The sequence below is a fragment of the Phoca vitulina genome, unplaced genomic scaffold (genome assembly GCF_004348235.1).
Source record: "Phoca vitulina isolate PV1807 unplaced genomic scaffold, GSC_HSeal_1.0 scaffold14, whole genome shotgun sequence".
Lineage (NCBI taxonomy): Eukaryota > Metazoa > Chordata > Mammalia > Carnivora > Phocidae > Phoca > Phoca vitulina.
The window spans coordinates 21,290,128-21,313,860 of NW_022589717.1; the positions used below are offsets into that span (position 1 = coordinate 21,290,128).

Consider the following 23,733-nt stretch of genomic DNA (forward strand, 5'->3'; position numbering starts at 1 on the left):
GGATCCAGCTAAGGTCTGGTCATTGAAAGATCCATTAGCTGAAATGTCCTGATTGACCTTTAAACAAGGGGCCAGAGGAATTGGGACAACATTCTGTGAGGTACCATCCACTCCTAAAGTGGCCTTTTTAAAAAGCCTTGCAAAGAGGAGTTAGCCCTTTGCATTTCCCTTGGTGCGGTGGGACAGATCATATTTAAATAAGGAAAAGAACATGGGGAACCAAATATCATACAATTTTCAGAAGTGGAGGTGTTCAGTTGAGCTAGTATAGTAATGACTGGGGAGAGGTTGAAACAAGGTATGGGAACACCTAGCTGTAGTGTCCTAAGCCAATAGTTAACATTCATAGTCTTGCAGGTATAATTGACAGCGACAAGGGGGATTAAAGAGAGATTGTTACAGGTAAGGCCAAGAGGACTCTGACATCATGCACAGATTGGAGTCTCTGGTGACAGATCCAGCAGTCAGAAAGTATCCCTCTCCCCCTCTTTTTTTCTTCTCTCTCTTTTTTTTAAGCAGGCTCCATATCCAGCATGGAGCCCAACGTGGGGCTTGAACTCACAACCCTGAGATCAAGACCTGAGCTGAGATCAAGAGTCAGACACCCAATTGACTGAGCCACCCAGGTGCCCCAAGGTTTTCCCCTTTTGCAATAGATTGGGAATGTGAATAAAAGCATGGCTTAAAGAAAGAGAAAATAAGGTAAGAAGCAATGGCAAGGAAAATGTATACAGGTCTGAAGAAAAAAAAAAAGAAGAAGCTAACTTAAAAAAAAAAAGGTATACAAATCCGGTCCAGTCACCTTGGGAAAGCTGTCTGCCTCAGCTGTCATCTGCTTCAATTCCTGGTAAGGTCCCTTTCAGCGAGGTTGGAGGGAGTCTTTCTGAAGGTGTCTTTTCCAGTGATGAAATCTTCAGGCTGTAGATTATGACATCTGATGGTTTTGTCTCCTGGAAGTGCACTTTGGAAAGATTGCTCTACTGAAATATGTTTTCTTTTTTTTTTTTTAAGATTTTATTTATTTATTTGACAGAGAGAGACAGCAAGAGAGGAAACACAAGCAGGGGGAGTGGGAGAGGGAGAAGCAGGCTCCCCCCTGGGAGGGCTCGATCCCAGGACCCTGGGATCATGACCTGAGCCAAAGGCAGACGCTTAATGACTGAGCCACCCAGGCACCCCAAATATGGTTATTTTCAACAGAAGCAATTGACCTTTTCAATATGGAAACTATTCCTTTTTATCAGTTGTGGATTAAAGTAAGCAGGGTCCATTGAGCATCCTGTAATTATCTCAAAAGAGGAGAGTATAGGGGTTCCAAAAGAAGTAGATCTGAGACTCAGAAGAACCAATGGTGGTGCTTTTAGCCAGGGTATTTGAAGAGTTTCTACCAATTTGTTAATGATGTCTTTTTTTTTTTTAATTTTTTATTGTTATGTTAATCACCATACAGTACATCATTAGTTTTAGATATAGTGTTCCATGATTCATTGTTTGTGCATAACACCCAGTGCTCCATGCAGAACGTGCCCTCCTTAATACCCATCACCAGACTAACCCATCCTCCCACCCCCCTCCCCTCTAGAACCCTCAGTTTGTTTTTCAGAGTCCATCGTCTCTCGTGGTTCGTCTTAATCATGCCATTAGCGCATTCCATTAGTCCTGAAGGTTGAAGGTGGTAAGCGCAGTGAAAATGCTGTACAACTGGCCAAACAGCACAAACCTGCCAAAGTACCTGACCTGTAAATAGTTCCCCAGTCACTGTGAAGTTCAAAAGCTGGGGGATGGTTCTCCATATGGGAATGATCCTTTCTAATAGAATTTTAGCCTAGGAGAAGGCAGTGGTCTATCTACAAGAACAGGTTCTTATATCAAACTTATGCAAATAGCTATATTACTATGAAAATAAGAGTACTCATTGAGTTTCTGAATTCTTGGGGTATCAGACAGGGAGAAAAAGTCACTGTTTCATATAGGCTCACAAAGATATATTTTACCAAATTGCTGTAAATCACAGATAGTTTGAGAAAATTTCCTTAAATTCAATTCGGTGGTGTGAAGTTACCAGAGACCTGCATTCTAAAGAACTTGTCAAAGTCCTTTCTACGAATTTCTCTGAAGATGAAACACACTTGGTTTTTTTTGTTGTTTGTTTTTTAAAGATGTATTTTATTTTAGAGAGTGTGTGAGGGGAGGGGCAGAAGGAGAGAATCCTTAAGCAGACTCCCCACTGAGCTCAGAGCTGGACCTGGGGCTCAATCCCACAACCCATGAGATCATGACCTGAGTGGAAACCAAGAATCGGACACTCAACCAACTGAGCCACCCAGACACCCGAAGATGAAACACATTTGTAAAAGCATCAAGTAAAACAATAACTGCCTATAAATGGCAAAAGACTTACATTTTCTTATTTTGGTGACATACATTTTCAAAATTATGACTGATAACATTATTTCAGGACATGTCAAGAATTTTAAAAATTATATATAATTTGGGGGACACTTACATTAACACATACCTAAAGAAATATAAAGTAAAGAAGGTTTAGTATTACTTCTTATTTGACAATGTTTCCCATATAATTTAACATATCAAATAAGCCTAATTAGTTTAATATCTCCCTTTTTATAAGGAAAGGGAATGAATCCTTTGAGATTCCAGGGACCCTCTGAAAAAAAACCTAAGTTAGTTCACAGTTTAAAAGGCTTGGAATTTGGTTTTGGGCAGTTTGTGAAAAGTATCAAAATGTTTTGCACAGTTGACCAAATAGGATCACAGAAAATTATAAAACATTATTTAATTATTCATTTAACCAAAGTGACCAAAAGATTTCAAAGACAAATATAGAAGGTGACATGACTGCAAAAAGCCTTAGTTCTTTTTTTAATTGAAGTATAATTAACATACAGTGCTATAGTAGTTTCAGGTGTACAATATAGTGATTCAACAATTCTGTGCATTACTCACTGCTCATCACAGGAAGTATGCTCTTCATCCCCTTCACCTGTTTCACCCATCTCCCCACTCCCCCTTCCTCTCTGGCAACCACCAGTTTTTTTTTCTGTATTTAAGAATCTGGGTGGGTTTTTATTTGTTTGCTCTTTTAATAGAGAAAACTCAGCTTTTCTAAGTAATCAATGACCTGATAAAAACAAAACACAGAATCTCTGCTAGACAAATTACATTAAAGGTAAACAAACTTTGTTTACAATTTCTTATTAAGAGTGGACCAATAATCCAGAAAATGTTGTCCTTTTAACAGAGAGAAATTCTAATTTTGAATGAGTATATTTTGATATTAAAACTGATTTTTAAATAAATTCATTTTAATCTTAGCCAGCTTGACCACACATTAAAATTCTTTTTCAAAGATTTCTTTTCCACAAACTTTCTACAACTTACTGTTCTCTTACCGACAATGCACACCATTCTTCCCTTGCCTCCTCCTCATACACAGTCATTTTTTCCCTCCTTATTGTTCCTACTAGTTGATTTTTACATATATTAATTAGAATTCTTAACCCTTAAAATCTTTAATTCCTAGTGAAAAACTAAGAAGTAAGCAATTGTGGACCAACAGATGTATAAATACATTTTATGCTATCTAGAAGCATATGCCCCTTTGAATAGTACAATCTTTCAGTGCGGCACGAGACATGGTTACTCACAGTCCTGAATTTATCTTTTGTTTCTCTGAAATAGGAAGCCAAAAGTAGATAAACCTCTGTTCAATGATTAGTGTTTTAGTGTTTTATCTTCCTTGGAAAATGATCCAGATATTTAATGAAATTCCCATGTTTAACTTAGCAAAACCTGACAGTTTCAAGTTACCAAAAAGATTTGTGGAAGCTACTTTTTTAAGTACACATACCATAAAACATAATTATGGCATCTAAAAACTCTTATCCCATTTTTATCTATCTTAATCATTTGTTCCCAACAATTATGTTTACATTACTCACAAAAACTTTATGAGACATTAAGCAAAGTTAGTCATCACCTCAAGTGGATTTTCTTGCTAACAAGTTTTGTAACAGAGAGAACATGAATTTATTTCACTAATAAACCCAGGTGGAATCAGTTATTTATCGGCATTGTATTTAATGCTGATAACTCTGAAGGCATGCCTATTTTTATTAAACTGACAACTTAAGGAACTTTTATTTATCAAAGATTATCTCAGATCATGTGACCTTGAAAAAGATTTGGATTTGTTTACTTCATTTACATAAGCACTTATTTTTCTTTAAGCCAATTAAATAGAGCTCTTTACAAATTAATTTTGCCAATATGATCCACAGGTAGAACAATATCACACCCCTGTAACATACATAACATACAAATAGGCACGCAGATCTTATACCTTTTGTATAAAAAATTTTAGCCATGTCTCAGGTATATTGGATTTGGGCTCACCTTAATGGCCTCATTTTCACTTGATTACCTCTGTAAAGACCTTATCTCCAAACAAGGACACATTCTGAGGTACTGAGGGTTAGAAGGCCAACAGATGGATTTTGTGAGGGAGACACAGTTCAACCCATAACACCATGTTCCAGAAATGGCATCACACTTCCTGAGGTCTTGGTTTCATTGTCTTAAAGTGGTGCTTCTCAAACTTCAGTGCGCCTCCAATCACTTGGGGACTTCACTACAGTACAGATTCTGATTCAGTAGGTCTAGGGTGGGGCCCAAGATTCTAGATCTCTGATAAATTCCCAGGTAATGCTAATGCTGCCGATGCACGGGCCACACTTTGAAGGACAAGGATCTAAAGCATGGTTTATAGGCTGTTTTAACTATAAGGACAGAATAGTATTACTGTCCTTGATGGAAACATGGATCTGCCTCCAAAAGGGAAAGAAGCAAATGCCGTATATCTTAATTCCAGGCTTGTGCTTAATTGAGTAGAATGTACACAAGAGCACAGAGTAAATATTTGCACATGGCAGTCAGTCTTCCTCAAGAAGCGAAGCTGGGGCTGCCCGCTGTTGTTACCACAGCTGTTGTTTTCATTTTCAGGAATAGCATCATAATCACACAAAAAAGTACAATATTTTCACGTACACTGGAATTCATCTATCTGTTCCAAATCAACTTAAACTGGCTTGCTAAGGCTATGTGTTCCATAAATAAAATATATGTTAGTTTTAAGCTGTGGAAATTGTGCCAAGATAGTATGTAGTAATAACAGAAAACTGTGAAGGACTCCTGTCAAGAGAAAACACTTTAAAAAGGAAAATATCACTATCTATAAATATATTGAAATGTAGATATAGACTTGAAAAGAAATAGAAAATCACTTCTGTGTCGTATTGAGTTTTCAGAAATAAAGTTTTATACCTTTCTCTTACCACCAAGATATAATCATGTTACTTGGAGTTCTAAAAACATCTAGAATGATGTCAAAATGCGTTGGAAGCAACTTTTAATGCTGTTCACTAAAAGAATAATACTTACTATCTGATTCAAATATTTATGCACTTTTTAGAGCCAGGGTTGCCCACTAGAACTTTCTGTGATGATAGAAATGTATTATACCTGCACTGTCTGATACAGTAGCCACTAGCCAGTCACACAGGGCCATCGAGCACTTGAAATGTGGCTGGTGCGACTGAGGAACTGAACGTTTAATTTTATTTAATTCTAATTAAATGTAAATTTAAGTTACCAAAATGAAATAGAGTGTCTTCTTATATTGGCTACTTCAAAAACCAGAACTAAAGGCAATTCAGACAGTTCAGTTTAAGTGTTTTGATGAGATATTTGTTTGATAATCCCTTATATATAATTCACACTGAAATGCTTCACATTCCCTGTAACTTTGTTCTGTTTTGATCCTGTAGCTTATTCCAAATAGTGTACTGTACTGTTGCAGTACTAAAGAGTACCGTATACTCTGCTCTGAAATTTTTTACTTTGGCTTTTGACCAAAACCAATAAAATTTTTAACTCTGGGCATAGTTTTATAGTACAGTGAAAATCCATTATGCAAGTGTGGAAACATGCATTGTAATAATGTGTATGCACATCTCTGAGTATACACAAGTGAAGAAGTAGCACCCATACACACAGAATGTTGGGGGACAGAAGTCATGGTGGCTATCTCTTGTCATGTGCCAAACTTCCCAAAGTACAGACAGAGGAACCAGGGGCATGAGAGCGCCACTATGTGCTTTTGTTTTTAGTTGTATAAAATTCATGTGGAGGAGAAGAATTTGAGAGCAATAACCAACAACATTCAGAGAGAGAAAAATCAAATCCATTAGGCTGTCTATAAGATTCAGTTCTGACAATTTTACCACATGCAACCTGAAGTAACTCTGAAGCATGAGCAAAGAGGTACAACCAAGCAGACTGTCAGGGGCCCAAAGAAATAGTGAAGAAAAGAGGTTTCCCTAAATGAAAGTAGACACAAAAGGCATAAGACAGTAGCAATTCATCTAAACCAAGTGTAAATAAGTAGGGGGTAAAAGTAGTAATATCTAATCCTTACATAGTGCCATATGCCAGGCACCTATTCAAAGTACCATAAAGAACTATGAAGGGTCTGAGAATTTCACTCTACTTAGAAGCTAACGAATTAGCCTGCCACAATTTCATGAATGCTGGCAGAAGACATGACACTCCTGGTTCAGAGACAAAGGATAGTTGATTACTCAAAACAGTAGCCATAACCAGCATCTAGTTTTCTGAGCCCCAAATTCCGTAAAGTAACACAGAAAGGGCCAGATGGGTACTTGCACACGCAGTGGGTTGAGTTGCAGAAAAGGAACTTTGAGTGTAGGAGCACCAACTCTTTTATAATGGAAGCTACGCAAACCTATCTGATCTTTGCATGACAGGGAGAAGCTACCTCTGTTTTCCTTGAAAAAACAGTTCAGAACAAAGGCATTCAGTGCTTCTGCTTTACAAGATGTGCAGAAACACAAAAGACCCATGAAGAACTGTCACCCAGTGGGCACTTTACAAATATTAACTCACTTAACTTTCTCAACAATCATGCGAGGTAGGTATTCTTATGCCATTTCACAAATGAGGACATGGAGGGACACAGCATTCCCATAACTATTAAGTGGTACAGTGAGAATTTGAACCCAACAATCGGGCTCTGGGAGTGGCATTGTCCAACAGGAATATGATGTGAGCCCTGTGTATCACTTAACATTTTCTAGTAGCCACGATAAAGAAGTAAAATAGGAAACAGGTGAAACTATTTTTAATAATATATTTTATATAACTCCATGTACCCAGAGTATGATCTCAACATGTAATCGGTATATAAATTATTAAGGAAATATTTTGTATTCTTTTTTATCCTTAGTCTGAAAACCAGTGTGTATTCTACACTTAAAGTACATTTTAATTCAGACATGAATTTTTTTATCAAAAGACGTGACAGTTGAAAAAGTAGATTCACATACCCAAGTTGTTCCAAGCACACTTAAAAGCTTCCAGTAACCGAATCAAGTCTCGGTTTTTAATGGTAAACTAATCAGTATTAAGCACATTAAACATTCATTTCTTCAGTCACAGTAGCCACATTTCGAGTGCTCATCAGCCGGGCGTGGCTATTGAACAATACAGGGGCCCCTGTATTGAACAGAAGGACTTTACAGCCTGTAGACATAACCTCCATGCTCTCCTGCCTCACAAAGAAAGTGCATTAAAAATGTACCGAATTTTAACTTAATTCTCTGTTCTTCTATTTTAATTATTTAGCAGAGTCGCAATTGTTTATTTCATTATGCTTGCCGCGCAGGGCTGGGGCGAGAAGCGAAAAGAGGGTAGCACGACATGGAGGATCAGAGCCCAGGCTCACAGTCCGACAGACTCAGTCCGACGAAGCGCTTCTCAGCACTTCTCAGCTGTGTGACCGTGAACATATTTCCTGACCCCCCGAAGCCCCAATTTATCTTTAAGGTGGGGCAATGATAGCACCTCGGAGGATTAAATGAAGCCATTCACATAAAGGGCCTGGCCCAGTGCTTGGCACATAGTTCATGCTAACTAAATGTCAGTCATTATTTGGTAACTAGAGAAAATTTAACATGAGACCAAAAATGTTTGATAGTACCTCATTTTAAGATGCCTGTTTGCTTCCTGGAGAGAGGGCTTGCTCCCTCAGCTGTGCAGCCCAGTGTCACCCCCTAGTGCCAAAACCCTCAGAACCCCAAACCTCAGAAAGTATGTGCTCCTTTCTTCGACTTCAGATCCTGGTCCCCCAGCCCCCGCCCTGCTCATTAGTATGCAGTCTTTAAGGCCAGTGCTTCTCAAACTTTACTGTCCTTTCTCACCACTTACCTGGGAGTCTTGTGAAAAGCAGTTTATTCACTAAGTGTGCAGTGGAACCCGAGAGTCTACAGTTCTAAGCAGACTCAGATTCCAATGTTGCTGCCCCGTAGACTCCTCTTTGAGTAACAATGTTTCAGGAAATTCTGTGTAACATTCCAACTCTTTCAAAAGTAACCTCCAAATCGTCAGAATAAAAAAACCCACAGGACTAAACTCAATGTTGTCTTCTTTCTCCTGTAGACATGTGCAAGAGGAAAAGCCTTACACGAATACTGAAGCTGAAATACACCTGAATTTTAAGGATGGCTAAGGGACCACTAGTGCTCTTCCGGGGAGAGTGTCTCAGCAAGAGAATATGGGACTGGATGGGCCCTGATGGCAACTCTTATTACATTCCTTTGACTTCAGAATGTAATTCAGGATCATGTGCTATTTAACTGGAAATCTCTGAATTAACGATGACTATATAGATTAATCTGTGTCCTTAGTTCAAGGCCCAGGGGAACGTGGAGTAGATTATGACATGGTGGTGGGGTCGTGGGACCCCCAGTGGAAATTAGGTCAGAAGTCACTGATCAGTGGTGTTTCTGATGTCATATTCAAGAGGTACGGGAAGGCTGACATTTGGAAGACATCATGATCTTATACCTATTTTATATTTGATAAAATAGATGTAAGGATAACTGCTACATTTCTGCAAACATGAAACAAGATAACATTGTGAAAGTGCTTCAAAAATAGTGTTTTACGCATATAAATACAATTCATTTGAAGTGTGATGGACAAAACTGGCCTGGTATCTCTTTGGCATAATAGACAATACTGTTTTGTTTTTCTTTCTGGTAAGGAGAAAAGGGGGAAGGGGGATTGGAGTTTACTTACATTTGTCTACCCATTAAAAAAAAAAAAAAAACTTATTAAGATTACAATGACTTAACTACTATAAATTTCTAGGTATTTGTGTTGCCTCCCACAATGTGACTGCCAAATTCATGATAATATTTATTCTCATCTTGTTTTCAAACATTTATTTCTGATGATGAGTTTAATACACTACAATGCAGTCATACTTTGTTGGTAAGTTTGCTCATTATCTAGCCGGACTCACTATGTTACCAACTTTGGTAAAAACAAAGTCCACAGGATTTTTCAAAGGCATGCTGAGTATCAAACACGGCAATCACTTGGGGGGTCTATAGCATTTATCTCACAAAGCGTTGTGATATCATTCTGGACATGAACTCACATTTTTTACCTACTTTCAACCCCCTCTCCCACCACAGATATGTGCAGACTGGCCTCCATACTTCCTTGTTTCATTGTAAGAAATGATTTGATCTGTTTCTGTTGGCTTCTTAGAAGCTTGTTTTAAAGTATTTCGCTTCCACTTGTTTTGACTTAGGATCTCATATTAATGTGCTTCCCCTAATTGATCCCCTCTACAATACTAGATATCAAAAAAAAAAAATTCATATCAATGTATTATACTTATTACAGTGTAAAAGGAGAAAGGGAAGTTGATTACCAAAGTTTTAGAAAAACAAAAACAATATAAACCCAGCCTCACATTTCTATAATGAGAGAAAATCAAAGAAAGAACGTAGTAGAGAGGAAGAGAAAGAAGAAGGAGAAAAAGAAAGGAAGGAGAGAGAGGAAGAAATTTGGAGGTTTCTTTGCTATACACTTTCTCGCATTTAAATGATACAACCTGATATTAGGGCCAGGAAACACTGATTTAATCACAGGATGGTGCTAAGAACATTTACAACAAGGCACCACTTGATAGTTACCAAAGACTAGTCCAGGTCCTGTTGGTAAGGCAAAGGTGTAGAGGGCAAGTTCTTCTTTTTCAAAATGCCAAGAATGTGGGAGGAGAGACAATATCCAGACATAAAGATAACATTATTTGTGTCTTAAAGTATTTACCTGGCATAGCAAATTTTTTGGCTTAAATCCAACCCACTTTGGTTATTTACCTAAGGCCTGTGTTTGGGGCTTGGGTCAAGAAAGAAGGGCAAGATCTTGTGCCACAATTAAAATCCCAGATGAGATTTTCACTTAGTCCATTAAACGAACCCATCACCATTTGTCACCCTGGGCATTGTTAAGATTCCCTGCTATTCCTATTTCCCATATCCAAACTGACTGGACTCCTGGGCTAGCCAAACAATCTTCCCACCACCACCCTAAGTGTCATAAGCTCCTGTTTTCAGCCTCTTTGATCGGCCTGTCTATTCAACTCCAACTCAAGATGGATACTCTTCCTTTCATTATTGTGCTTAACGAGCGACCTCACTAGAAGCAGAGACAGCCACAACAAAACACATACCCAGGTCCAGGAGAGTTTATTTGCAGGGAGGTAGCCTGGGCCAGTAAGAGTGTGGCTGTGTTATACTGCTCCAAACATAATATATTTAGTTAATGTCTTAGGAAGTTAAATTTCCTAACAAAAAGATACAACCTGAATATCTCCATAGAAGTGAAACCAGATTATGGAACTTCTTGGGATTAGAACTTCATACAGCCAGTCTTACTTCATTATCTAATTTGCTTCTCTCCTCATTAGGAAGTAAAATGAGCAATGCTAATATTTGTAAGGAATCCTCGTCTGAAAACCACCATGTGAAGATACATCATTACTCTTCCTTTGGGAGACAAAGTGCATTTCGTGTATGAAGAAAGCAGCTTATGAGATCCCCCCCCAAAAAAGTCTACTTAGAACACTTTGATTGGATTTATTCAACCTCAATTCTACTTGTCCCCAAATTCCTTTCCAAGCAATTTAACAAAATACTTGCAGCATATGTAGTGAGAGTTGAGCTAATTAAGGGGAAAAACTTAAAGGGAGCCCCAAAATGTTCAGCAAATAGTTCTTTACCCAGATATAAAACATATGGAAAGCCAGCCAATGGGTGGCCAAATGTCTCACTATCTGGCTCAGTAAAATGTGATCCAATGATCAGTCAGTGAAGTATGCGTAGTAGAGAATTCCCTTGACGTACCCACTGCCCTGCCTCGGAAGACTTGGAGTGCTACTGGAAAGACTAGATAGGGCAGAAGACTAGAGGGAAGGAAGGTACTTGATAGCAGAGCCTGCATCTCTGGGGCTGGGTCGTGGGCTTCTGGGACACGAAGGCCAAGGAACGCAGGGGAGCTTCAGAATGTCTGTGTCTTCCAAATGGGAACTAAACTGCATTGGAGAAATGTCAACTTAAGAGGAAGAAGGGGTAGGGGAGGCTTCCTACCGCCGCTGAGTAGTTATTGCTGTATCCTTTAGAAACCGGGTGGGTCAAGGGGAAAGACATTGCACAAATAATGTGTTTTGGTTTCATGAAAAAAAATTGAGTCAAAGCATCAGTTTATCCTGGCATTTGGGCATTCATTCAAAATTCAGCTAACAACAATTGCAGCAAGCCCACTTTGGGTGATGTACAGGAATAACAAAGACAAACAAGGATCCAGGCCTCGAAGAATGTACATTCTAGGGAGGGAGACATAACAGAGAAATTAACAATAAACAGTATAATTACATATTGTAACAAACGGTATTGTGGCAGATTGTATTTTCCAAGGTTGCATGCAACAAGATCTCCCATCCCACATGCTTTCCTAGAGTCATCCGCCATCAAGACATGGAGACTTATACCCCCGTCCTTGAACCTGGGCCAATAAAAAGTAGAAATGAGGCTGCCAGACTTTCAATATCACTACGTCATAAAAGGTTAAGCAACTTTCACTTTGCTCACAGGAACACTTGCCTTTTGAAGCCTCAACCACCAGGTAAGCAATTGGATTATCCTGAGGCCACTATGCTATGAAGAAGCTAGAACTAGCCTGCTTAGGGACATCATGAGATGAAGGGGGGTGATGTCCAGCCAGGCGCACTGCTCTGGCCCCACACTGTTCCAGCTCCAGTCCCTTCCTAACTGCAATTGCATGAGAGACTCTGAGCAGAAGCCACCCAGCCACGCCTTTCCTCAATACCTGTCCCAAAGAAACTTAGAGGTATAATAATAGAATGATTGCTTTTGCTTTAAGCCACTAAGTTTTGGAGTGATTTGTTGCACAGTAATTGATAAACAGAACAGTTAAAAAGGAAATGAACAGGGTGACGGCAAAGAGTAATGGGGAGTGAAAGCTACTTTAAATAGGGAGGCCACAGAAATCCCATCTCAAGAGAAGGATGTGAAGAGTCTGGCAAAGGACACCCCAGACAGAAGCAAAACCCAAGACCTTGAAGGAAGAAAGGACTAGTCATGGTCATGGGGGTCAGCCTGGCTGAAATATTGGAAGCAAAGGGAAGAATGAGGTTGGATGTAGTTAGGAGACAATAATGCAAGGTCTTGTAGGTACTTGATAAGGAGTATGGGTTTTAAGTGCATTGGAAAGCCTTTGGGTGATTTAAGGACACTAATTAACACCAGTGCAAACCATTAGTCCAGGTGCCTTAGTTCCAAGGCTGTCCCTCCAGGCCACAACTCCCTTGCTATATGATCATTAATCCAAAGAATGGGCCTCAGTATCCTTTGGAAACTGAAATTGCGTGGCATCAATAGACAGTACACCCACAGTCTCAATCACCTGTGGCTGCTCACATTGCTGGGGCACATGTCTCTTTTATTTCAGAGACTGGCACCCTAAATTCTCTCCAGGGTTTCCTGGTGACCAAGATGTCAGGTCTCCAACTCTCCCAACCTTGCGCCCTAGTTTTTAATCTTCACACTTATTTCCCGGACAGGGAGCTGCATTTTTGTATTTCCCCACAGACCCTCCTACTGAGAATAGACTTGTTGAATGAATGACTTGCTAGAACAATGCAAAACCATGAACGACACACCAAATGTTTGATTTGGTAGTCAAATCTGCACATTTAATAAACTGCACCCTGCAAACCCATTCTTAACCCTGCAAACCCTGTCCTTAACTTATCTTGATGGGTTCTTCTGGATGAAGTCCTTTGTGCTAAGGGCCTTCAATAAATCCACCTTGATTCCTGCGGTTTGTGGAGTCTGTTTTTTAAACAGCATTTGGAATTTAGAGACAGTCCCAGATGTCTAAGTTCTGTGAGCAAAGAAGGGAGGTGGAGGGGAGTGGGATGAGTTGGGCAGGGTGGACCGGGGGGTCAACTGGTTCTTATCATAACTGTTTAGTTTCATTTACATTTTTCTCTGGGTTGCTCAGGTCCAGGGCAGTGTTATTTGATGTTGAACACCTGCCTTCACACAAGGAGAGTTGCAGCTAGCCCTGCCAGGAGCAGCATCGACATCGCTGCTCCATAGAATTATATAATGGGGCTAAAGGTGGACACCCATGAGCTCCCATCTGCTTCATGGGATTCTGGCTCCAAAGGAATTACCTCATTCATGATTACGGAAGCACTAGAGTCTTGACTTGTGCTTTTAGTGCCCGCGGTAAAAGCAAGCTTGTCAGGGCACTTAGGCCTTTTGATTTTGTTCATTGGCCATTTTTATAGGTCTCAATTCACTCTTTGATGAGACATGAGTGAGAGACAAGAAAAATCTAGACTATATTGCGCTAAGCTCATTCTCAGGGAGTCCTTGGTCATAGGCAATCAGGGCTGTATTCAAGGTGAAAGTTACAGGACTCAGAGAGATTTCCATTCTGAGAATCCAGAACAATTCACAGGTTACTAGATAATGGGGCCTCAAGAGTGGCGCCTCTCACATTTTCACATCCAAACTAATTGCCTGGGCGTCTTATAAAATGCAGATTCAGATACAATAGGTCTGGAGTGGGACCTGAAACTCTGCATTTCTAACAAGCTTCCATGTGATGCCAATGCTCTTGTCCAGGACCATACTTGGGGTAGGAAGAGTCTACACTCCAGATTCTAGTTTAGACTCCAGATTTTACTGCCCATGCCCCCAAGGAGAGTGGCTCCCAAAGCACGGTCCCCAGACCACCAGCAGCAGCATCACTCGGGAACTTATTAAAAATGCAGATTCTCAGGCCTCACTTACTGGATCCAAAATTTCAGCAGTGAGGCTCAGCCCTCAGTATGTTAATGGACATACAGGGGATTCTGATGCCCCCAGAAGTGTGAGAACCAAGGCACTATCCAGATTCCCTCATTCAGACAGACGTAAGAATTTGAGCCCCATCTCCAAACTTTGATCTAACAATCAACGACTCTAGAATCAACAGGTTTGATGTACTTAATACAAATCTAGAGTTTAGAGTTGAAATTAACCTAAAAATGTTTCCTCATCATTAGGATGCAACTTCCATATAAAAATCCTCAGCTTTTTTTGCACTTAAAAAGATTAATCATTTAAAGATCTTCAGGTTCAATAATATGATCTTGGGAAAAATCCAAAATCCCGAAAGCCAGGTTCTTAATGCCCAGGTGTAGACACCAAGCCAAGGGGCGCTGGAGTTCTTGGAGTCTAGGCACATCTTTGAACATTTCCGGGGGACCTAGTGGTTATTCCTGAAGGGAGGTGAATAGACAGCTCTGTGATTTCTCAGGCTGAAAAACAGTGGACTTGAGTCGTTTCTTCTACTCAAATGGAATCAGCCAAATGGACGACCTCCTAAAATGATTGGCAGGATCAGGAGGCTAGCAAGAATTAGACTGCCCTCCTTGCATAAGCTGGGAAAACATCTCTGACCTCAGACCTTGAGGCAAAATTTCCAGGGCTGCCAAGACCCTGTTAACCGTCTATCACCTCGGAGAGTGTGAAAGGGCATGTTACCTCTCAGGTCACCAGAGAAGGTGAAACCTGGAGCCTGTCCAGGCCACAGAGCACCACCCGGGATGCCAGTGAATCAGGCCTAGAGCCTTCATACCTACTCCGGTTTCAACTTTCACAACTGGGACCACTTTGCAATTTCAGTTTTAAGAGGAATCTTGGGGAGAAATCCATAAACCCCTGACTAATGCCTTCTCGACTATGACTGTGGTAGTGCGAGAGCATGCAACAGTTGAATAATGCTGACTAATAATATGTCAGACTTCTATAGCCCTTTTCATCTGAAGATCTCAAAGCACCCGGCCCAGATGACCTCACTACTCCTTGAAACAACTTCTGTGAAATCGATGAGAAATATTATCATCTCCATTCCTCAGATGAGAAAGAAAAGAGCGTCTGTGACTTGCCCAGGCCTCACTCTGAACTCATAACTAGGCTCAAGGCTCAGAGCAGGTAGTGAGATTTGGGTCACTGAAGGGGCTCAGGAAGAAGGGGATTAAAAAAAAAATGGTAATCCTGAGGGGAATCAACTTTGGTTGTAAGGTAAGCAACATTCATCACGAAACCAGCAGAATTACTAGACGACTCAAAGAGGGTTGGCTTTTGGAAATGTTGTTGTTCTTGCTTCAGAATACATATTTTTCTCTCTTCACGCTCTGCTTTAGTCTTTACACGGGTCAGTGTAGGTTTTGGGGGAGCAGGGTTGAAGGGAGGTTATTGCTTTATCTCTCCACATTGCTCAAATTCATCTTGTGAAGTTCTACCCAAGGGTCAGTGGCTAAGCTTACACTTAAGATTCTGATCCTTAGTTTCCTGATTGTTCCCTTGACTCTAACTTCTTTTTCCCAATGCCGCTTTTGTAATCCACATTTTATTTATGCAACAATTGCAAAAATTTCCCCAAGGGGTCATTGAGGATGTTATCAAAAGTACCTCAGATTTCCTGAACTGATAAGTTAATATTTAAAACTTTTTAGAATGGTGCAATGGCTTCTTTCTTTCTTTCTTTCTTTTTCTCTTTCTTTCTCCCTCTCTCTCTCTCTCCTTCTTTCTTTCTCTCTCTTTCTCTCTGTCTCTTTCTCTCTTTCTTTCTTTCCTATTTTAAAATGTCAAAGACTTCCTGACATGCTTTGGCCATGGAAATGGAACATATTTTCTCATTAGGTTAATTAATGGCTCTGCTTGGGTGGCATAATTTGGTGTAAGTTTCCTTTTAGAATTCTGTCATAACTAAAAGGATCTTATTTTTGTTATGTTTTGTGGTGTCTTTAAATTTTTATGACTTCTACTTTGTTTAGTCTGTGTGTAATCCTTCTTTTGAAACCTAATGTCCTAGAAAATTTACAGTTTTCTCTCAAAACTGGCACTTTTTACATTTTACGGTGATTCCTGTTTCTTTGGTTCTCACTAGAACTTCATTTAAGTCCTTAAGGTGTAATTCGCAGCTCAGGGAATTTATGATTACATCGTCAAAGTAAACTCCCCAAGTGCAATATATTAAATCTGACAAGATGCTGTTCATTAATCTTTGAAATATAGCCAGGTGTGATGTAGTGAAGTGAGCCTTCCAACTAAGAACAGCTGAAGAACTCCAAACTGCCCCCCACTGGGGAGGATTCCTTCCTCCCCACTGCCAAGGCCGCCTGGGTGGGGAGGGAGAGAGCCAAATGCCCTTCCCTTGCCAACCGTGGTGTTCCCTGTCTCTGCTGGTGTTCCTACAGCCCTGCAGCTTCTCACCTTCTTATGCATTCATTCATTCATTCATTCCATAAATATTATTAAGACCCTACTTTGGGATAGGCACCAGGTGGACCTGGAAAGACACTAGTGACCCAAAGAAAACCAATCCCTTGCTTCATGGGGCTTACAGTTTTAGGGTCTAGCTACACTAGCTATAAACAAAGGCCTCAAGACTCCTTTACTCGATACCACCCAACCCATGTGAAGCACACTGCCCTGCCTGAATATTCAGCATTGCTTCTCTGCCTGACACACAGCTTTGATGCTCAATGACTCCCATGACCTGTGAGTGAGACAGCAGTACAGCCCGATGAGTGCGTGCCCTGACAGAGATCTGCAAGTGGCGCCTCAAGGAGGACCAGCCAACGCCATGCTGGGGGCAATCGGTGCTTGGTCAGAAAAGCAGAGGCTAGCTAAGCACCGTGCAACACTACCTCTAGAACAATATGGAAGGGAACTCTAGAGAAAAGGCAATGCCTCTTAAAGGAATTTGTGGACCTTTCTGCTTGCCCGTAGAAAACATAGCCAGCTAAATGCAATGTGGTATTCTGGATTGCATTCTAAAACAGAAAAAGGACACGAGTGGAAAAACAGGTAAAATCTGTATGAAGTCTGGAGTTCAGTTAATAGCAACATACCAATATCGATTTCTTAGTTTTGTCTAATGTGCATTGCAGTGTAGATATTAACACTGGGGAAACGGGGTGACAGATGTTTAGAAACCCTTCAATAATCTTGGCAACTTTTCCACAATTCTAAAACTACTCCAAAATAATAGATTTATTTTTTATTTTTTTTAAGATTTATTTATTTATTTTAGAGAGAGAGGGAGAAAGAGAGAGCACACGTGTGTGCAGAGGGAGAGATTCTTCAAGCAGACTCCCCCCTGAGTGTGGAGCCTGATGTGGGGCTCAATCCCAGGACCCTGAGATTATGACCTGAGCTGAAATCAAGAGTCGGACACTCAACCCACTGAGCCACCCAGATGCCCCAATAAGTTTATTTTTTAATGTTTGTTTATGAAACAGAATCCTTAAAATGAATAATAAAAACCTACTAAAAACAAAAGCACATAGTTGGCATTGGGAAAAGATATAGCTCTCAATGACAAGCTACAAAGTTTTCTTGAAACTAAGGAGAAATATACCTAAAAACTCCAAACCCCAGAAACTGATAGTCTATAAAAGACAATATTCTCACTGAATTTTCCCCTTTCTCCCATGCTACTTTAAATTTGCTCCTGTTGGTTTTAAGGTTACCTTTCAAGGCATGTGTAAAATGAACAAGTATGTAGTAGAATCTTATGTCCCAAGTTAAAGACGCAAGATTCCTATGATTTTATTATTTCTTTAAGATTTTATTTATTTGTCAGAGAGAGAGAGAGAGTGCGTGCACAGGCAGGGCGCGCGGCAGGCAGAGGGAGAAGCAGGCTTCCCGCTGAGCAGGGAGCCCAATGTGGGGCTCGATCCAGGACCCTGGGATCATGACCTGAGCCGAAGGCAGACGCTTAACCGACTGAGCCACGCAGGCATCCCCATGATTTTATTTTTTAACTCTGAATTTACAACACTTGTTCTTTTAATCATTGCCACCTTCCCTAATTCTCTCTCTCTTCCTCTCTCTCTCTCTCTCATACACACACACACACACTCCAGATCAATGCTGAAACGCAGCTAGCTTGTCCTTTCCTGTATGCACACATGCTCTTCATTTTCCTATATTTGCCTGGCCATGTAGAAACTTCTTTTTAAGTAACATAAGTATTTATGTGCGCAGATTGAAGATATTCCTGGCTTAGAATTACATTCAAGAAGACTTGGCTTATGGCATCCAATAAGTGATCCTTGTTTTTGTTAGACTTGTTACACCGTGGGGTAGTTACACAATATGTGCAGTACACACTCCCATTTAAATCTTTTCAAGGAGAATTTTCTGTTTCAAAATAGAAATGGTGGTGATGAAAGCAGTATTTTTTTAGCTAGCTGCATGCTTGAAAAGATAATGGTTTTGTAAACCAACTGTAAACCTCTGAGCAAACTGCTGGCTGCCATACAGAGCTTCCTCCAAGAGCAGAGACAGCCTTTCTTTCTTTCTTTCTTTTTTTTTTTTCCTCAGTAGGTTCCAACACGGGGCTTGAACTCACCACCCTGAGATCAAGACCTGAGCTGAGATCAAGAGTTGGGCACTCAACTGACTGAGCCACCCAGGCGCCCCAGAGATAGCCTTTCAACATTCAAATGATGCCTTGTCTAAGATGAAAATTTCTCCCCATCGAGGGAAATGGATCATAGAATTAGACTGTTGGTGCTGGGAAGATTTTTAGAGATCATCTCATATAATTTTATTGCATTAAAGATGAGAAAAGAGGCCAGGGGGCTTATGCTGTATTCAAGGCTTTGATGACAGAGCAGAACCAAAACCAGATATCTAGAAGCCGGGCCCACCGCCCCCACTCTGTGCTCCACACCCTGGGGGGGTTTTAATATGAATACTCAAAAGGTTTGCTTTGTGTTCCATACCTTCATTATTTAAATGAAATAGTATGTGCAAACAAGTCATTGATCAACTGGGATGGGCCACACACATGTCATCTCTGATGTTATTGTTATCATTAGTAGTACCTCCAGCGGGCTACGAGAGAGAAACGATGCATGCAAATTCCACAGATTCTATACTGGAAAGACAGACACGTTTTACATGCTGATAATCATCTTCTGCCCTATCCCTTCTGATGCCACTGCTTTCCCATGGGGTTCTCTGTTCTCTTGAAGGAACTGCTTTTTAAAATTCCTTTCCTTCTTTTGGACTTTCATTCTCTCTCTTTTAATATATATAAGCCGACAAGGAGGACTCACTGAAGAACAGGGCCCAGGTTTCTAGAAAGGCTCTACAAATAGGAAGTAAAACCACATCACACCATTTATCGGCCAAAAGTAATAAACCCAGCCAGCCTCAGCGCCCTCTTGACTTCGTCAGCAACTAACACTCCTCATTTCTCCCTTTCCTTGCAAAGGAAAAGGAAAAAATGCCAGGCAAAGAATGCCAGGCAAATCAAACCATGGGAAAAATAACACCTTCAGACTCAGGGCAAAATTCTCCTTTCCAGTCCTTGTTGCAGATGTCCCATCCGGTATGCTTGGCCGAGTATGCTGCTCTTGGAACGAGATATGGAACACAGGTTAGAGAGAAGATTTTGGCCAGAGACTGGTTGTTAATTTTTAATGCATAGTTGTAAAGCCTGAGAAATCTCACTATGATTTAGTTTCATACAATAATCAAAACAAACCCATATGAGATGGTTCCTTATACATCTTTAATAAATATGCCTTCTGATTGCCCACAAATTACATTAATTAGATGCTCCTCAAATCCATGAGTCTGTGCTTAATTAATTGACAGAATAAATGGCAAGCTCAAGATTCAACATTCTAATATTTGTCCCAAACAGAAACTTCTGTGGTGATTGCAGCCTGGAAAAGCCATTCTTGAGTCTTTCCTTTTTTCCACCTTGAATCCATCTGCCTCCTCTCTTTCAAGTCAATAAAGGATTGTATGAAGACAAGCAAAAAAGCCCACATTTTTAATGTTGGCTTTCACCTTTCTCATCAACCAAGAGTAGCAGCTGAGAGAAGAAACTCACAACCACTTACGATGAAACACCCTTTCGGAAATATAGGGTTTTGGATTAAAAATTCAAATAATCTGGATCTCAAACCTTGCTCTGCTGTGAACTCACTGTATGGCATCTCCAGGTTCTCAAATTCCTTCGAAGTCCTCCGACATTCTGTTTTAATAATAAGGATAGTTTCTTCTAGTTCTAATATTCTTATTTGATTATCCCTGGAATTAGATTTCTGTCGAACTGGCAAGAATACATCAGTATCTTCAAAAATGGTGTCACATGGGTGGAGAAAGGCACATACGTGCTTTTATCTCTTGAGATGGGTATAAATAGGGGCAAATGAAAATTCTATGACCAGAAGAAAAAAAAAATCTTCCTGATTAGGACACCACTCGAGTTCTATTCATTTCCCATCCACCCAACATTGTCTTTAACTGCCCTTCTTGTACCTAGGGTTTCTTCCAGGAGAGGGAAAACAGCAGAAAACTCAAATGCATCCAAGGACACCTTTTCTCCTATGATTAAAATTCAACCAAGAAGATAACATTTTAGAGGCGCTGCTTCATGATTAATCCTTGTTTTTAAACAGGTTCTGTTGTGAATGGTTGAAGGAAGGAGTTAGCATGCACTGAGCCCACCCTCTGCATCAGAATGAGTGCTCCCCATTTACTACTATGCACTCACCCAGTCCCAGCACTGACAGAGAGATAGTATATCCCTATCTTACAGAGGGAGAAAACTAAGGCACAAAGAAGTATAATAACTTGTCTGGGGTCATTTGTATGTAATAAATGCTGAGTTAGAAATCTAAACCAAATGTGCCCAGTTCTAAAGCTTTTCCTGTACAACGTATGAGCTTGTTCATGTAGTGCTTTGTCTCTTAGAAAAAACTTAGCTTATTACTGGTATCTAAGTTAAGTTTCCTTTCTCAAGACAAACCTCATTACATCATGCAATTATAATACTTTATTTAAACTATCAGGCACAAACTATTGGATTTGATGGGTACTAACATAAATTCAAAATAAAGAAGAAAAGAATATTCTCCTTTTACAAATCTGAAAACCAATGTGTGATCGATCACCCTTGTGGAAGATTCAACCAATGTTTCAAAAGTCACCGAAGGACTGGGATGAGCAGCAGACTAAGGAGATTTCACAGTGGTCGTTCTTTTCAGTATTTCCCTACCTCACCCTGGCCTCGACCCCAGAGAATTTCAAGAGGCAAAAGAAGCAGGAAAAAGAAGCCTGGCTGGCGGGGCAGTGGGTCAAAGGCAGGCCCTGTAGAGTGTAAGGGCCACCAAAGTGAAAATCTAAGAACCACCCATGATAGCTTTGTTTGCACTCATGAGAGGCTTTTTGAAATTCACTGACTGGGATTAAACTCCCCAAACATCTCTTCATCCCATCCCCCCCTCCACATACACACACTATTGACTTCTCTCCACCCTCCCAGATCTGAAAAAACCAGGGCCTGCGAGGGGGAAGTGGCAGGAGGAGCTCCCAGGTGTCCTGCTCCAAGGGATTAGAAGAGCTCAGGTTTCAACTCACCACCATCCCCCCCACGTACTAGTTCCTACTGCACCCATCACTCACCCTGACAGGCACACCTCACACCTTTGCCTGTCTTCATGGGAGGTGTTTATAAAAAAGGGCACTTTTCTGTGAGAGCCAGACCTTCACAGAGCAGCCAAGGAGACAATAGATGACATGTTTGGGGGAATTGCTATGCCTGAACTTTCCCAACAGCTGTCTCTGCAGTATATAGGCTTTTGTGAGGTTTTGTGTTGCAGGAGAGAGAAAGAGAGAAACAGGTTCCTTGTCTTTGTATTGGAAACACATCTGTAAACCTGTCACATTCTACGGCAAGTGAACCAAAGGTAAACATTTGATGGTACTTGGAACTCTACCCCTGCTCTGTTGAGGAAGGTTAAAATATGTTGGTGAAATGAGAAGTTTGTCTGAGACGAGGTTCTTCTCCAAACACAAAAGAAGGGTGTAATTTCAAGCATTTTCCTCCTTGGACTTAATCATGAATATTAAGCATTGGTACCCAAGTGCCAGAGTAACAAACTAAAATAAAGACCACCCATCAACTTAATTCCAAAGGCTTATTTCATGTAACTCAAGCTCCAGTTATCTGAGAGTGAGTGATGCTATTCACAACTGCCCACAACAAAAGCCAAAGGGTTTATGGCAATTTGACCTTTTCATTTTTCACCCGTTTATTTTCAGATAGTTGGAAAAACATTTTTCACTTGTATTTGATGACATGATTTCTAAAGTATCTTGACTAATTTCTCAATTAGCCAGGATCACCCCAAATGCCACTCACACTGAATCATGGGCCAAAGGGGCCGTGATTCAGTGACAAAATTTAAGCAAAACATAATTTGAACCCAATAATCCACGGTACTAATTCATAGAAGCAGTTGGCTTTCCCTTACATTTGTAGTGTTTGCCACAACTTAAATATCATGGCTTTTATTTCCTTCTATGTATTTTCATTCTATTTGGGCCCAAACACTCCAACCTTCTCCCACTGGCACCAACACTCCATCCTCTGCCCTTGACATTTTAGATGGAAATGAAAGATTCTATCCTTTGTCATTTCAGAGTCCAGAGTGCACTCCTCTTTCCTGTTGAAAACAAGAAACCACAGATGTTTCAGTCAAAGATCTGTGATTAAAATAATTTCTGCAACAGAGACATCATGCCAAAAGCAAAAACACATTCATAATGCATTGTTTGTCTGGAAAAATAAACTGCATTACAGGGAGGAATGTAGAGCAAGGTAATCATAGAAACCCAGAGACACAATCCAGTTAAACTTCTTGACCTGCATCAAATGTTGACAATTCTAACTTCTCCGTTCCAAGAGAACTTTCTGGGACACATGTGCAGCATTGCTTAAAAGTCCTGCCACCTAGTGGAAGAAGTAAATAAACTAGACCTCAGGTAACCTGCTAGATGGAGAGACCTTGAGAAAAACAGCTCCTCTAGCAAAAAGACTTCCCTTGAAAAATCATATTGGGTTAGCATTAGACCTGCTTTTCATAAAGTATCAAGATTCATCGAAATGGGTTGTTTTTCTCTTCTCTGTTCAATGCATCACATTCAAGATAGGTAAGACTTGAGGCCAAGCCCTCAGAACTATGGGTGGGATCCACAAATAGCTTATGGGAATCATTGTGTAAATCTGCTTTGGTTGATAGTTTTCAAAATGGATTCCACAGAGTTAAGAAATAAACCAAATCCATTCCAGCTTTCCCTGGTGGAGGGCACTCAACTAGGCACTTAATCCTCCAAAAGCTCAGCAGGAGGACTCTTTATAAAAAGAATTTCTTTAGTTGGCGAAGGGAAA

The 23,733-nt window shown here is 40.4% G+C and overlaps 1 protein-coding gene across 1 annotated transcript in view; it reads right to left on the reverse strand.

Moving 5' to 3' along the window:
- Positions 1 to 786: 786 nt before the first annotated feature.
- The window catches only part of ANAPC10 (anaphase promoting complex subunit 10), a 253,378-nt gene continuing 230,431 nt past the window's right edge, over positions 787 to 23,733 (reverse strand). The window contains exon 5 of the mRNA XM_032412920.1: positions 787 to 950. Within this exon, the coding sequence (XP_032268811.1) occupies positions 822 to 950 (129 nt within the window). The 3' untranslated portion in view covers positions 787 to 821. The remainder of the gene's footprint in view (positions 951 to 23,733) is intronic.